Raw genomic sequence first — 13,759 nt, 5'->3', positions numbered from 1 at the left:
ATTATTATCCCCACAATACAGCTGGGGATCTGGGGCTGAAAAGAGTGGCTTACCCAAGGCCATCTACTGAGATCATGGCAGTAGTAGGATTCGAACCAGTAGAGTACTGATTCGCAGCCGAACCACTTAACCACAGTGCTGCAGAAGATCCCATGTTCAATTCCTGGTATCTCCAGAGGAAAGGATCAGGTAGCAGGTGATGTGAAAGATCCCTGCCTGAGACCCTGGAGAGAGCCACTGCCACTCTGAGTAGACACTACTGACCTTGATGAACCAGCAGTCAGTATAATGCAGTTCATTTGTTCACTTGAAATGCTTCTTAGGGCCAACAAGACACAGGAGACTTTTCCAGGATATCTTGATAGCAATCTGTGACCTCTTGCAACTTTCCCTTCCTCATTCTGCTTCTTGTGTGATTCTTTCCTTCAGTAATGTCTACATCTTTAGCTTATTCTTTATCATTTTTCAGCCGCGTTGCCAACAGTACCACCAGCCCAGCCTACCCTAGGGGAGCTGTCCATCTCTGACGTCACCAGTGACTCTGCCCGTCTCTCCTGGACTGTCCCCACTGGGAGCTTCGACTCTTTCCTGATTCAGTACAAGGATGCAGAGGGGAAACCCCAGGCTTTGCCTGTGGAAGGGGATTCCCGCGAGGCCACTGTCCCCAACCTGGCTCCTTCCCGGAGATACAAGTTCAACCTCTACGGTGTCTCCGGTCGCAAGCGGCTTGGCCCCATTTCTGCTGATACCGTCACAGGTCAGCAAGGGGAGTTTATTACCTGTTAAATAAATACTGGTCCAGATGTGGTCCATGCCACCTAAGAAGTTTCCTGGTAATCTTTCTATAAGTTCCTTTAATCAAAGAAAAATAGAGTATAAATATCTCCAGAGTTGATCTTACAATACAATAAAGAGCGAATTTTGTGTCTTATGTAGTTTCTTCCCTTTCTCCTAGATTGGAAGAAGGGAAGGAGGCATGGATTAGTGGGTAACCATTTGCCTAGCATGCAGAGGGTTCCAGGTTTGATTCCCCTGCATCACCAGTTTAAAAGGGTCGGGCAGTAGGTGATAGGAAAGACTTCTGCCTGGGATCCTCGAGAGCCATTGCCCGTCTAAGTAGACAACGCTGACCTTAATGGGCCAAGGGTCTGACTTCCTGTGTTCATGTGGAATGCTATAAACTAAGTGAAAATGCAAATGTATTTAAATGAATTATTTAGACTCTTAATAGTAGGTAGAACCCCAGCTGTGAACACATGAACACAATAATCTCTCATTCTTTGGAGGTTTTTGAGCAGAGGCTAGATGGCCATCTGACAACAATGCTGATTCTGTGAAACTAGACTGATCATGAGAGGGAGTGCTTAGTTCTTGCGGCCCCTTCGTACGTGCCCAGAGTAATGCTGATCACCACTCTGGGGTCAGGGAGCAATTTTCCTCAGGCCAGTTCGGCTAGGAATCCTGACGGTGTTTTACCACCTTCTGGGCATGGAGCAGCAGGGGGCACTGAGGTGATGGGGAGGGGGAGGTAGGTGTGAATTTCCTGCATTGTGCAGGAGGTTGGACTAGATGACCCTGGAGGTCCCTTCCAGCTGTATTATTCTATGGTTCTAATCTGCCTTATATTGAATCAGACTCTTGGTCCGTCAAGATCGGTGCTATCTAGTCTGGCTGGCAGCAGTTCTCTGCTGGCTGGCAGGGTCTCAGGCAGAGGTCTTTCACGTCATCTCCCACCTGATCTTTTTCACTGGAGATACCAGGGATTGAACCAGAGACATTCTGCAGGCCAAGCAGATGCTCTACCCCTGAGCCACTGTGCCTCCCAGATAGACTCCATTGACAGATGTTGCATGATGTGTGTGTGTTTTTCTCCGCAAGCTCTGCTTTATTGATGTATTTACCATACTGTCTATTTTAAATGCTATTTCAGGCTTTATGGCTGGTCAGATACCACTGAGTGCATAAGAAAGGCCTGTCTTTCTCCCTCTTCGGGTTTGATTCCTCCTTTTCATAATACCCATATCTTTGATTTGTTCCTTGTCTGTTTTTCAGCCCCGATACCAACAACACCGCCGGCCAAGCCCAGCCTAGGGGAGCTCTCAGTCTTTGATGTCACCAGTGACTCTGCCCGTCTCTCCTGGACTGTCCCCACTGGGAGCTTCGACTCTTTCCTGATTCAGTACAAGGATGCAGAAGGAAAACTCCAGGCTTTGCCTGTGGAAGGGAATTCCCATGAGGCCACTGTCCCCAACCTGGCTCCTTCCCGGAGATACAAGTTCAACCTCTACGGTGTCTCCGGTCGCAAGCGGCTTGGCCCCATTTCTGCTGATACCATCACAGGTCAGCAAGGGGAGTTTATTAACTTTCGTAGGCCTTAAAAATGAGAGGAAAACGCTCATGAAGCATAACTAACTCATCATTTGGAGTCAGAACAGCATACCTCTTATATCTCTTCTCTCTCTCTCTCTCTCTCTCGCTCTCTCTCTTCTGGTTTGATTCCCTCTTTTCATAATACCCATATCTTTGATTTGTTCCTCATCTGTTTTTCAGCTCCAGAACCAACAGTACCACCAGCTCAGCCCAGCCTAGGGGACCTCTCGGTCTCTGACGTCACCAGTGACTCTGTCCGTCTCTCCTGGACCGTTCCCATGGGAAGCTTTGACTCCTTCCTGATTCAGTACAAGGATGCAGAGGGAAAACCTCAGGCTTTGCCTGTGGAAGGGGATTCCCGCGAGGCCACTGTCCCCAACCTGGCTCCTTCCCGGAGATACAAGTTCAACCTCTATGGTGTCTCTGGTCGCAAGCGGCTTGGCCCCATTTCTGCTGATACCATCACAGGTCAGCAAGGGAAGTTTATTACCTTTCGTAGGCCTTAAAAATGACAGAAAAATGCTTATGAAGCATAACTAACTCATGACCTGCAGTCAGAATATTCTATTTCTTACAAATAAAGGAGATGTCTTGGATATAATGTTATAAACATCGGAGTAAAAGAACTGAAAAATGCAAATGTACAAACTGTCATATATATGCACATACTAACAGTAGATATCATTTCCATCTTTCATCAGATTGCAATGGACAGTGTTAATATCCACACTGCTTTTGGTTAGTGGTGAGGGCTGTCACCTCACAACGAGGGCTTAGGAGCGAGCTAAGCTAAGACATTGGGTTATTCGATTGTCTAGATATTTGTCCTAGACCTTGCAGAGAGCTTTTGGTAAACTTTTGTTCCTTGAGTTGGAGGGAACATGATGCAACTGCCTTGCTGGTGCTATACTAGATGTGGTCCATGACAGCTAAGAAGTTTCCTGGTAATCTCTCTGTAAGTTCCTTTAAGCAAAGAAAAACAGAGTATGAATATCTCCAGAGTTGATCTTGCAATACAATAAAGAAGTGGGACTTTTGTGTCTTATGTAGTTTCTTCCCTTTCTCCTAGATTGGAAGAAGGGAAGGAGGCATGGATTAGTGGGTTACCATTTGCTTAGCATGCAGAGGATTCCAGGTTTGATTCTCCTGCATCTCCAGTTTGAAAGGGCCGGGCAGTAGGTGTATCCCCTTCTTGGATACACACCTTAACACGGTGAGGGGGTTTGAGTGTGTCAGTGAAGCTGAGAGCAACACCGCCAGGAGCACAGGCTTAGTCAAGAGTCTAAACTTCTGGAAGAGTCACTCAAGGCAGAACGGTCAAAGCAGAGATACCAGACTAAGATGCATCCACCCCCTTCAAGATTCAACGGTCACGTCAGCAGAAGAGAACTGAATGTTCCAATGGTGATGGAAGTGGAAAAATCCTTGAAGGTTAGCTACTGGGCAGCAGCAGTAGTGGAAGGTAACTCTGGCGGAGGATCTCTCACAGACAATGGCTGTGTCACTTCAACTAACCCTGGTTAGTACTGCGAAGCGGAAGAAGGCAACGGTAAACCACTTCTGCTAATCTCTCACCTTGAAAACCCTATGATGAGTCAGTCCAAAATGAAAAAAGATATAGTGCTAGAAGTCAGGTCCCCCAGGTCGGATGGCACTCAATTGGCCACTGGGGAAGAGCCAAGGACAAGTACGAATAGCACTATTCTTAATGATGGGACTGGATTAATGCCGAAAGGATGTCCAGTTGCGGACGTGAATAGATGCAAAAGGAACGTCCAAAGCTGTGCAACACACATAATAGGAACATGGAATGTGAGAAGCATGAAAACAGGTAAGCTAGAAATTGTAAAACAAGAAATGGAATGTTTAAACATTGCAGTCCTGGGTGTGAGTGAACTAATGTTGACCGACTCAGGACATTTTCAGTCAGAAAATCACACAGTGTTTTACTGCAGAAATGAACTCAAAAGAAACGGTGTTGCTCTAATAGTGAGGCGAGACATAGCACAAGCAGTCAAGAGCTACAATGCAAGGTCTGACCAAGTAATAGCAATCAGACTTCAGGGAAAGCCTGTTAACATAACCATCATTCAAGTTTATGCTCCAACTATGGCTGCTGAAGAGGAAGAAACAGAAAACTTTTACGTAAGTGTTGAAGAAGAAATTGACCACACACCTAAACAAGATATGCAGGTAATCATAGGCAACTGGAATGCAAAAGTAGGTGATAAAGCAGAATCAAACATAGTTGGAAAATTTGGATTAGGATCACGAAATGAAGCAGGAGAGCGGCTCATAGAATTTTGTGAAGCCAACAACCTGTTCATTGCTAATACATGCTTCAGGCAACCAATAAGATGATTGTATACGTGGAAATCACCAGGTGACCAATACAGGAACCAAATAGATTACATAATTGCAAGCAGTAGATGGAGAAGCTCTATTCTCTCAGCTAAAACAAGACCAGGAGCTGATTACGATACAAATCATGTTGTTAATATCAAAAATTAGAATAAAGCTGAAGAGAAACACTAAAAGAATCATAGTGCCAAAATACAATCTAAATAATATTCCTGAAGAATTTAAAGACCAGGTAAGGAACATATTTGCAATACTAAGTTTAATTGATCATGAGCCAGAAGAATTATGGGCTGAAACTAGAGATATTATCAAGGAAGAATGTGCAAAGACTATCCCTGTAGCCAAAAGAAAGGAGAAGCCTAAATGGATGTCTGAGGAAACTCTTAAAATTGCTAAAGATAGATGAGAAGAAGAAAAAAAGGCAACAGAAAGAGGGTCAAAACTCTAAATGCAGCTTTTCAGCGATTTGCACGCAGAGACAAAGAAATGTATTATAATAACTAGTGCAAAGAAATAGAAGAGAACAACAAAAAAGGAAGAACAAGAGATTTGTTCCAAAAGATCCAAGAAATCAAAGGGAAACTCAAGCCACAGCTTGGGATGCTAAAAGATCAACATGGAAATACAGTATCTGATCAGGACAAAATAAAGGAACGATGGAAACAATACACTGAGGAACTATACAAAAGAGATGGAAGGATGACAGATACTTTTGACGAAGAATCTTTTGATGAAGAACCAAAAATCCTAGAAAGTGAGGTAAAAGCTGCACTCAAAGCAACTGGTAGAAACAAAGCACCTGGAGTAGATGAAATACCAATAGAGCTATTTCAAGCCACAGAAATGAAGTCCATCAGAATCTTAACAAGAATATGTCAACAAATATGAGGAAAAAAACAATGGCCCACCGACTGGAAATGCTCAGTCTACATTCCAATCCCCAAAAAAGGGGACGCCAAGGAGTGCAGTAACTATCGGACAATTGCGTTAATTTTCCATGCAAGCAAAGTGATGCTCAAAATTATACAGCAAAGACTCTTGGCATATATGGAATGAGAAAAGCCAGATGTTCAAGCTGGATTCAGAAAAGGAAGAGGCACCAGAGATCACATTGCAAATTTACAATGGCTAATGGAACATACCAGGGAATTTCAGAAGAAAATCAGCCTGTGTTTTATAGATTACAGCAACGCTTCTGACTGTGTAGATCATGAAAAGCTATGGAGAGTCTTAAAAGAAATGGGGGTGCCACAACATCTGATTGTTTTGATGTGCAATCTGTACTCTGGACAAGAGGCTACTGTTAGGACAGAATATGGGGAAACAGAATGGTTTCCAATTGGCAAGGGTGTCAGACAAGGATGCATATTATCTCACTACCTGTTCAACCTCTATGCAGAGCATATCATAAGGAAAGCTGGATTATATCTAGAAGAAGGTGGAGTGAAAATTGGTGGGAGGAACATTAACAATTTGAGATATGCAGATGACACCACATTACTAGCAGAAGACAGAGATTGAGGCAAGCATTTCTTGCAGGGGAAATAGGACTCCAGTAACCTATGCTGTGGCCAAATTCTGCTCTTTAGCTATCAGAAAACGTAAACTTCTCTTAGTGGAAAAAACATTATAATTTTTTTTCTATTTTCATTATTGTTATTCCATTTTCACTCTTATCCCTTTATGCCTGTGGTTTTCCTGTATTGATAATATTGATTTATTGCTTGTAATCGTATTGTTTTATATTGCTGGCTTTTGCTGTAATAAATTGGATTTGGATTACTAGCAGAAAATAGTGAAGACTTGAAACGACTACTGATGAAGGTTAAAGGGGAAAGCGCCAAAGCAGGATTACAACTGAACATCAAGAAGACAAAAGTAATGACTACCGAGGAACTATACAATTTTAAAGTTGACAATGAGGAAATTGAAGATGTTCAAGATGTTCAAAATTTTCTATTCCTTGGCTCAATCATCAACCAACAGGGAGACTGCAATGAAGAAATCAGAAGAAGATTGAGACTTGGAAGAGCAGCTTTGAGGGAGCTAGATAAGATACTTAAAGATAAAGATGTCTCTCTGGAAACCAAAATCAAGATAATCCAAACTATGGTATTCCCCATTGCCATGTATGGATGTGAAAGTTGGACGGTAAAGAAAGCTGGCAGGAAAAAATTGATTCATTTGAAATGTGGTGCTGGAGGAGAGTTTTGCAGATACCATGGACAGCCAAAAAGACAAATAAGTGGGTACTAGATCAAATCAGGCTGGAATTCTCCTTAGAAGCTAAAATGACAAGACTAAAGCTATCATACTTTGGTCACATCATGAGAAGACAAGATTCTCTGGAAAAGCCAATAATGCTAGGAAAAGTAGAAGGCAGCAATAAAAGAAGCCACATCCTCCAGTTTGCAGGATCTGAGTAGGTCTGAGAGATAGAACGTTTTGGAGGTCTTTCATTCATAAGGTCGCCATAGGTCGGAAACGACTTGACAGCACATTACACACACACAGTAGGTGATGGGAAAGACTTCTGCCTGGGATCTTGGAGAGCCACTGCCAGTGTGAGGAGACAATGGCCGATTCCACACCACCTTACCTCCCGCGTTTTTTTAAAATGATTGCGTCATGTGTGAGGGCGCAATATACAGCCGCGTGTTCACATCACCTTCTGACTTCCGTCTTTCTTGCACGATGCCACGATCACATCCCCTCAAAAACCCGCAACGAACGCAAGGGGGGGCGTGGTTGGGCTGTGAAAAGTCTTGTGACCTTTTTAAAAAAAAAATAATAATCTTCAAGCGGTCAGTATATCGACAAGATACTATCCTGTCCTGCCGAAACCACACTCCGTTAATTGGCTGTGATTGGCTCATTTTCCTCCCACCCTCGATAGTTTGCATCGATTGGCCCCCTGTTTGGGCGGGCAATTTTGAAATGTTTTTTAATAGTGGATTCGCGGAGTTTTTCTCTCTGTTGGTAGTAGGTGGATTTTTGGATATCTCATCATGGCTCCTCGTGAAACTATCCTGTTCCTTATGGCGCAGGTTGTTTTGATAATGCCACAAAAAGTTATCTGCTGATTAAGGTTGGTGATCGCCTGTGATCGGGAAGGCGTCACCTACTGCGGACCCCAGTTGCCCCACTAATTAACACAGGTTGCGCGAAGGGGAATCGACATCCTGGTCCGCCCCTTGCAGCATTCTCCCCTCCTTTCATCTGGAGATCCACTCTTTCAACATAACGGAGCAGTTGATCCGAAAGCTGACATGACACCTGGCACAGAAAAATATTACACTGCGGTCTGTTCGAATTCCGGGTAGGGACATGGAGGTTGATTGGGTCGCGGTGTCGCCCTAATGATGAATGACCCTTCCTTTTTTTTCTTTAAGTGCGGGGGGGGGACCACGGAGATGAGGGGTGTGGCTTGATTGGTTGATGTTTTAGGGGATGGACGATTTAATGAGCTCATAGCTCGATGAAATCGCAGTGGTCTGCTGCGACGCCGTAACGATACCATTACGATTTTTTTTAAAAAACGTGTGAACAGAGGAATGTGTAGTGCAGTGGCAGCGAAAAACTAGCGCTAATACAAGGTAGTGTGGAATCGGCCAATGCTGATCTTAATGGGCCAAGGGTCTGACTTCCTGTCTTCATGTGAAATACTATAAACCCAGTGAAAAATAGAAATATATTTAAATGCAGAGGTCTTTCACATCATCTCCTACCTGATCTTTTTCACTGGAGATACCAGGGATTGAACCTGAGACATTCTGCAGGCCAAGCAGATGCTCTACCCCTGAGCCACTGTGCCTCCCAGATAGACTCCATTGACAGATGTTGCATGATGTGTGTGTGTGTTTCTCCGCAAGCTCTGCTTTATTGATATATTTACCATACTGTCTATTTTAAATGCTATTTCAGGCTTTATGGCTGGTCAGATACCACTGAGTGCATAAGAAAGGCCTGTCTTTCTCCCTCTTCGGGTTTGATTCCTCCTTTTCATAATACCCATATCTTTGATTTGTTCCTTGTCTGTTTTTCAGCCCCGATACCAACAACACCGCCAGCCAAGCCCAGCCTAGGGGAGCTCTCAGTCTTTGATGTCACCAGTGACTCTGCCCGTCTCTCCTGGACTGTCCCCACTGGGAGCTTCGACTCTTTCCTGATTCAGTACAAGGATGCAGAAGGAAAACCCCAGGCTTTGCCTGAGGAAGGGGATTCCCGTGAGGCCACTGTCCCCAACCTGGCTCCTTCCCGGAGATACAAGTTCAACCTCTACGGTGTCTCCGGTCGCAAGCGGCTTGGCCCCATTTCTACTGATACCGTCACAGGTCAGCAAGGGGTGTTTATAACCTTTTGTAGGGCTTAAAAATGAGAGGAAAATGCTCATGAATCATAACTAACTCATCATTTGCAGTCAGAACAGCATACCTCTTATATATCTTCTCTCTCTCTCTCTCTCTCTCTCTCTCTCTTCTGGTTTGATTCCTCCTTTTCATAATACCCATATCTTTGATTTGTTCCTCATCTACTTTTCAGCCCCCGAACCAACAGCACCACCAGCTCAGCCCAGCCTAGGGGACCTCTCGGTCTCTGATGTCACCAGTGACTCTGCCCGTCTCTCCTGGACCGTTCCCATGGGAAGCTTTGACTCCTTTGTGATCCAGTATAAAGATGCAGAGGGCAAACCTCAGGCATTGCCTGTAGAGGGGGTCATCCGCGAGGTCACTGTCCCCAGTCTGGTTCCTTCTCGCCGATACAAGTTCAACCTCTATGGAATCTCCGGCCGCAAACGTATCGGCCCTATTTCCACTGATGCTGTTACAGGTCAGCAAGGGGTGTTTATAACCTTTTGTAGGCCTTAAAAATGAGAGGTAAATGCTCATGAAGCATAACTAACTCATCATTTGGAGTCAGAACAGCATACCTCTTATATCTCTTCTCTCTCTCTCTCTCTCTCTTCTGGTTTGATGCCTCCTTTTCATAATACCCATATCTTTGATTTGTTCCTCGTCTGTTTTTCAGCTCCAGAACCAACAGCACCACCTGCTCAGCCCAGCCTAGGGGAGCTCTCGGTCTCTGATGTCACCAGTGACTCTGCCCTTCTCTCCTGGACCGTTCCCACGGGAAGCTTTGACTCCTTCGTGATCCAGTACAAAGATGCAGAGGGCAAGCCTCAGGCATTGCCCGTGGAGGGGGTCTTCCGCGAGGTCACTGTCCCCAGTCTGGTTCCTTCTCGCCGATACAAGTTCAACCTCTACGGAATCTCTGGCCGCAAACGTATCGGCCCTATTTCCACTGATGCTGTTACAGGTCAGCAGGGGTGGAGTGAGGCAGTTCTATACGTTTTCAGTAGGCCTAAATATATCATTTGTGTAAGGCATCCACATTTTTTATAACCATGTAGCCAATATTCCTGCTGATCTTAAGAAACAAATATTGAATTTTCAGGGCTGTTGCTGAGGGCAGATCTAAACCTTGTGCTTCTCTTGGGAACTGCTTCCCATTGTCAAGTTCTCCCCCTTGTCATAACATTCAGGCATACTTAAGCCCTGTCATCATGTTACTTCATTGTGCCCACCCCCACACTAAATTTTTGGCCGCAGCCAGTGCTTTCCCTGCTCCGCCCCCTTCCTCAGCCATTGCAGCAAAGAAGTCTTTTTATTTTCGACTTGAATCGCCTGTCCTCTGGTATTTATTTTAAAATCTTCCGTAAAATGGTTCCAAGCAGTATACGATAAACGCGAACCAGCTCAATACGTCAAATTAACATACAGAAATCCACAACCCCATTCACCAAAACTACCACCACCGTGCTCAAAACCGCAGAAAACAAAAGGTGGCCACTTGAATAAGCTCCCAGAAATTTGTCCTGGAAACAAGAGTACGCTGAGAGCCAAGCTACAAGTGACGCCTGACACAGGTTGGATGCTTGTCAGCTTCCCTCAAGTTTTGATGGGAAATGTAGGCGTCCTGGTTTTACAGCTTGGCTCTCCATTACAGCTGCAAGACCAGGATGCCTACATTTCCCATCAAAACTTGAGGGAAGCTGACAAGTGTCCAACCTGTGTCAGGCGTCCCAAAATCACCATTAGACTTTCGTGGCTGAGGGCTCATCTAGACGCTACCATTTCTTCCGTGTCCGTTTCAATTGGCTTTATTCCATTTGTAATAGCAGCCTCCAGGATTGCTTTATCGAGGAAGAGAATCTGGGGTGTGTATGTGTGGGTACTTTAACCCTTTATTCCCCTGCAATTTTCTCACTAGAAAAAGCCATCTCCAAGCTGCTTTCCACTACTGAGAGCCAAGGTACAAGTGACGCCTGACACAGGTTGGACACTTGTCAGCTTCCCTCAAGTTTTGATGGGAAATGTAGGCGTCCTGGTTTTACAGCTTGGCTCTCCATTACAGCTGCAAGACCAGGATGCCTACATTTCCCATCAAAACCGGAGGGAAGCTGACAAGTGTCCAACCTGTGTCAGGCGTCACTTGTACCTTGGCTCCCAGGGTGGAGGTGGGGATATGCTTTTCTTTTAAAGTTTCTTTGGCAGGAGTAGAAGCAACTGTGGAGTAGCTTTCTCTAGTGAGAAAACAACGAGGGAGGAAAGAGTTAAGATTTCCCTCCCTGCCTATGGAGTCTCCTCCTTGATCAAGAAATCCTGGCAACTAAATTGGCAAAAAGAAAAAAAAAACTGGATCTTGGGGTAAGAGTGGACTGTAAACTAAATATGAGCAGTCAGTGTGATGCGGTGGCAAAAAAGACTAATTCAATCTTGGGTTGTATCAAAGGGGCCATAGCGTCGAAATCGCAGGAGGTCATAGCCCCTCTCTATACTGCCTTGGTCAGGCTGCACCTGGAGTATTGTGTGCCGTTCTGGAGGCCTCACTTCAAAAAGGATGTGGCCAAAATCGAGAGGGTGCAGAGGAGAGCGACGAGGATGATCGGGTCTGGAGACTGAGCCCTACGAGGAAAGGCTGAGGGCCTTGGGAATGTTTAGTTTGGAGAAGAGGAGGTTGAGGGGGGACATGATTGTTCTCTTTAAATATTTGAAAGGCTGTCATTTGGAGGAGGGCAAGGAGCTGTTCCAGTTAGCAGCAGAGGGTAGGATGCGAAGCAATGGGCTTAAATTACATGCACAAAGGTACCGGCTGGATATTAGGAAGAACTTTTTCAAGGTCAGAGTAGTTCAAAAGTGGAATCAGCTGCCTAGGGAGGTGGTGAGCTCCCCCTCACTGGCAGTTTCCAAGAAGAGGCTGGATGAATACTTGTCAGATGCTTTAGGCTGGTCCTGCACTGGGCAGGGGGTTGGACTAGATGGTCTGTATGGCCCCTTCCAACTCTATGATTCTATGATTCTATGATCTCATGTTGTGCCCCGTGGTCACACAGAAATTAGGATCAGGTGCAGTGCTCAGCACCTTGAAATAACTTTGATTTTAAAAGAGGCAAAGCCAAGCTTCTGGCCCTTCTGATTGTGACTGCAGGCATGCAAGTGGGAATACTTTAATGAGAAAAAACATCGATGTCGGGTCTCTGTTGTAAGCTGACTCAGACAGATCTCTAGTTGGTAGCATATGCATATTCCAAATAAATAGATAAAGTTCCGGAGGTCAGAGAGAGGGACTTTGGTTTGTTGTGGGTTTTTTTAAAAAATGAAATGGTGGATCTAGGGAAGCAACTCTGTGTGCAAGTTAGGACCAGCCGCATACTGGAGAGTTCTTAAAGATGGCTTGATGGCAATATGTGGTGCTCCCAACTTTTGTCTTTCATTCTTCATTTCTCTCTCTTCTTGTTCAGTTCCGCCATCCAGTAATTTCACTATATTTGATTTGTTCCCTGTCTGTTTTTCAGCCCCAGAACCAACAGCATCACCAGCTCAGCCCAGTCTAGGGGAGCTCTCAGTCTCTGATGTCACCAGTGACTCTGCCCGTCTCTCCTGGATCGTTCCCACGGGAAGTTTTGACTCCTTCATGATCCAGTACAAAGATGCAGAGGGCAAGCCTCAGTCATTGCCTGTGGAGGGGGTCTTCCGTGAAGTCACCGTCCCCAACCTGGTTCCTTCCCGCCAATACAAGTTCCATCTCTACGGCATCTTGGGACGCAAGCGTCACGGCCCCATTTCTGCTGATGCTGTTACAGGTCAGTAAGAAGAGGTTCTAAGGAATTTTTTTAGTAGGTCTTAATACGTGACCTTCATAAGAACCTTTTTAAAAACACACCAGTCAATACTCCTCATAGGACAGAACTAGCAAGTTCCATTTATCTAGAGAAAAGCATGATACAATATTTTCAGTCGATAAGTTCCTCTGGTCATATTGCTGCTGCTCGCTCTTTCTGTTTTTTTCTTCCTTTTGCAATTCTTTCACCCAGTCGTATCTGTGTTTTTGATTTATTCCTTATATGTTTTCCAGCTCCGTTACCAACAGAACCACCAGCCCAGCCCAGCCTAGAGGAGTTCACAGTTTCTGACGTCACCAGTGATTCTGCTCGTCTCTCCTGGACTGTCCCCACTGGGAGCTTTGACTCCTTCCTAGTCCAGTACAAGGACGCGGAGGGCCAATCCCAGGCATTGCCAGCGGATGGAAGTTCCCGTGAAGTCACCGTTCCCAACCTGGCTCCTTCCCGCCAATACAAGTTCAACCTCTATGGTGTCTCTGGCCACAAACGTTTTGGCCCCGTTTCCACTGATGCCATGACAGGTCAGCAAAGTTAGGTCCTTGGGAGCTTTTGAAAGACAAAAGAAGGTTATTTTTTTTGTAACTGATGAGCCAATATTCCTCATACTTTATTTATTTAATTACATTATTTATAGTCTGTCTTTTTCACTGAGACTCAGGGCAGATTACGTAGTGTAAGTAAATATGAACTATGGCTGGAGCATCCGATAAACAATGCTATAGGTTATAGAAAATGTCAGTATACAGTAGTATAGTTGGCAGTCCCTACCCCTTATCCAAAGCACCTCTCTGAACATTTTGACACAGAGTAGTCCTCCTATCTGCATAAACAAGCCCCCCCTGAACA

The 13,759-nt window shown here is 44.9% G+C and overlaps 1 protein-coding gene across 3 annotated transcripts in view; it reads left to right on the top strand.

The window, feature by feature from the left end:
• Window positions 1-13,759, top strand: part of TNXB (tenascin XB) — a 137,101-nt gene that overhangs the window by 64,637 nt on the left and 58,705 nt on the right. For 2 of the 3 annotated variants that reach the window (XM_054978895.1, XM_054978893.1), the window contains exons 17-24: window positions 470-757; window positions 2,053-2,340; window positions 2,551-2,838; window positions 8,778-9,065; window positions 9,274-9,561; window positions 9,760-10,047; window positions 12,587-12,874; window positions 13,147-13,434. In XM_054978895.1, the coding sequence (XP_054834870.1) occupies window positions 470-757; window positions 2,053-2,340; window positions 2,551-2,838; window positions 8,778-9,065; window positions 9,274-9,561; window positions 9,760-10,047; window positions 12,587-12,874; window positions 13,147-13,434 (2,304 nt within the window). The remainder of the gene's footprint in view (window positions 1-469; window positions 758-2,052; window positions 2,341-2,550; window positions 2,839-8,777; window positions 9,066-9,273; window positions 9,562-9,759; window positions 10,048-12,586; window positions 12,875-13,146; window positions 13,435-13,759) is intronic. The other variant, XM_054978894.1, reaches the window with a different exon arrangement.

The sequence above is a fragment of the Eublepharis macularius genome, chromosome 4 (assembly GCF_028583425.1).
Source record: "Eublepharis macularius isolate TG4126 chromosome 4, MPM_Emac_v1.0, whole genome shotgun sequence".
Classification (NCBI taxonomy): Eukaryota; Metazoa; Chordata; class Lepidosauria; order Squamata; family Eublepharidae; genus Eublepharis; species Eublepharis macularius.
The sequence above is the reverse complement of the archived record's forward strand: the minus strand, read 5'-3'. Positions and strand labels throughout refer to the sequence as shown.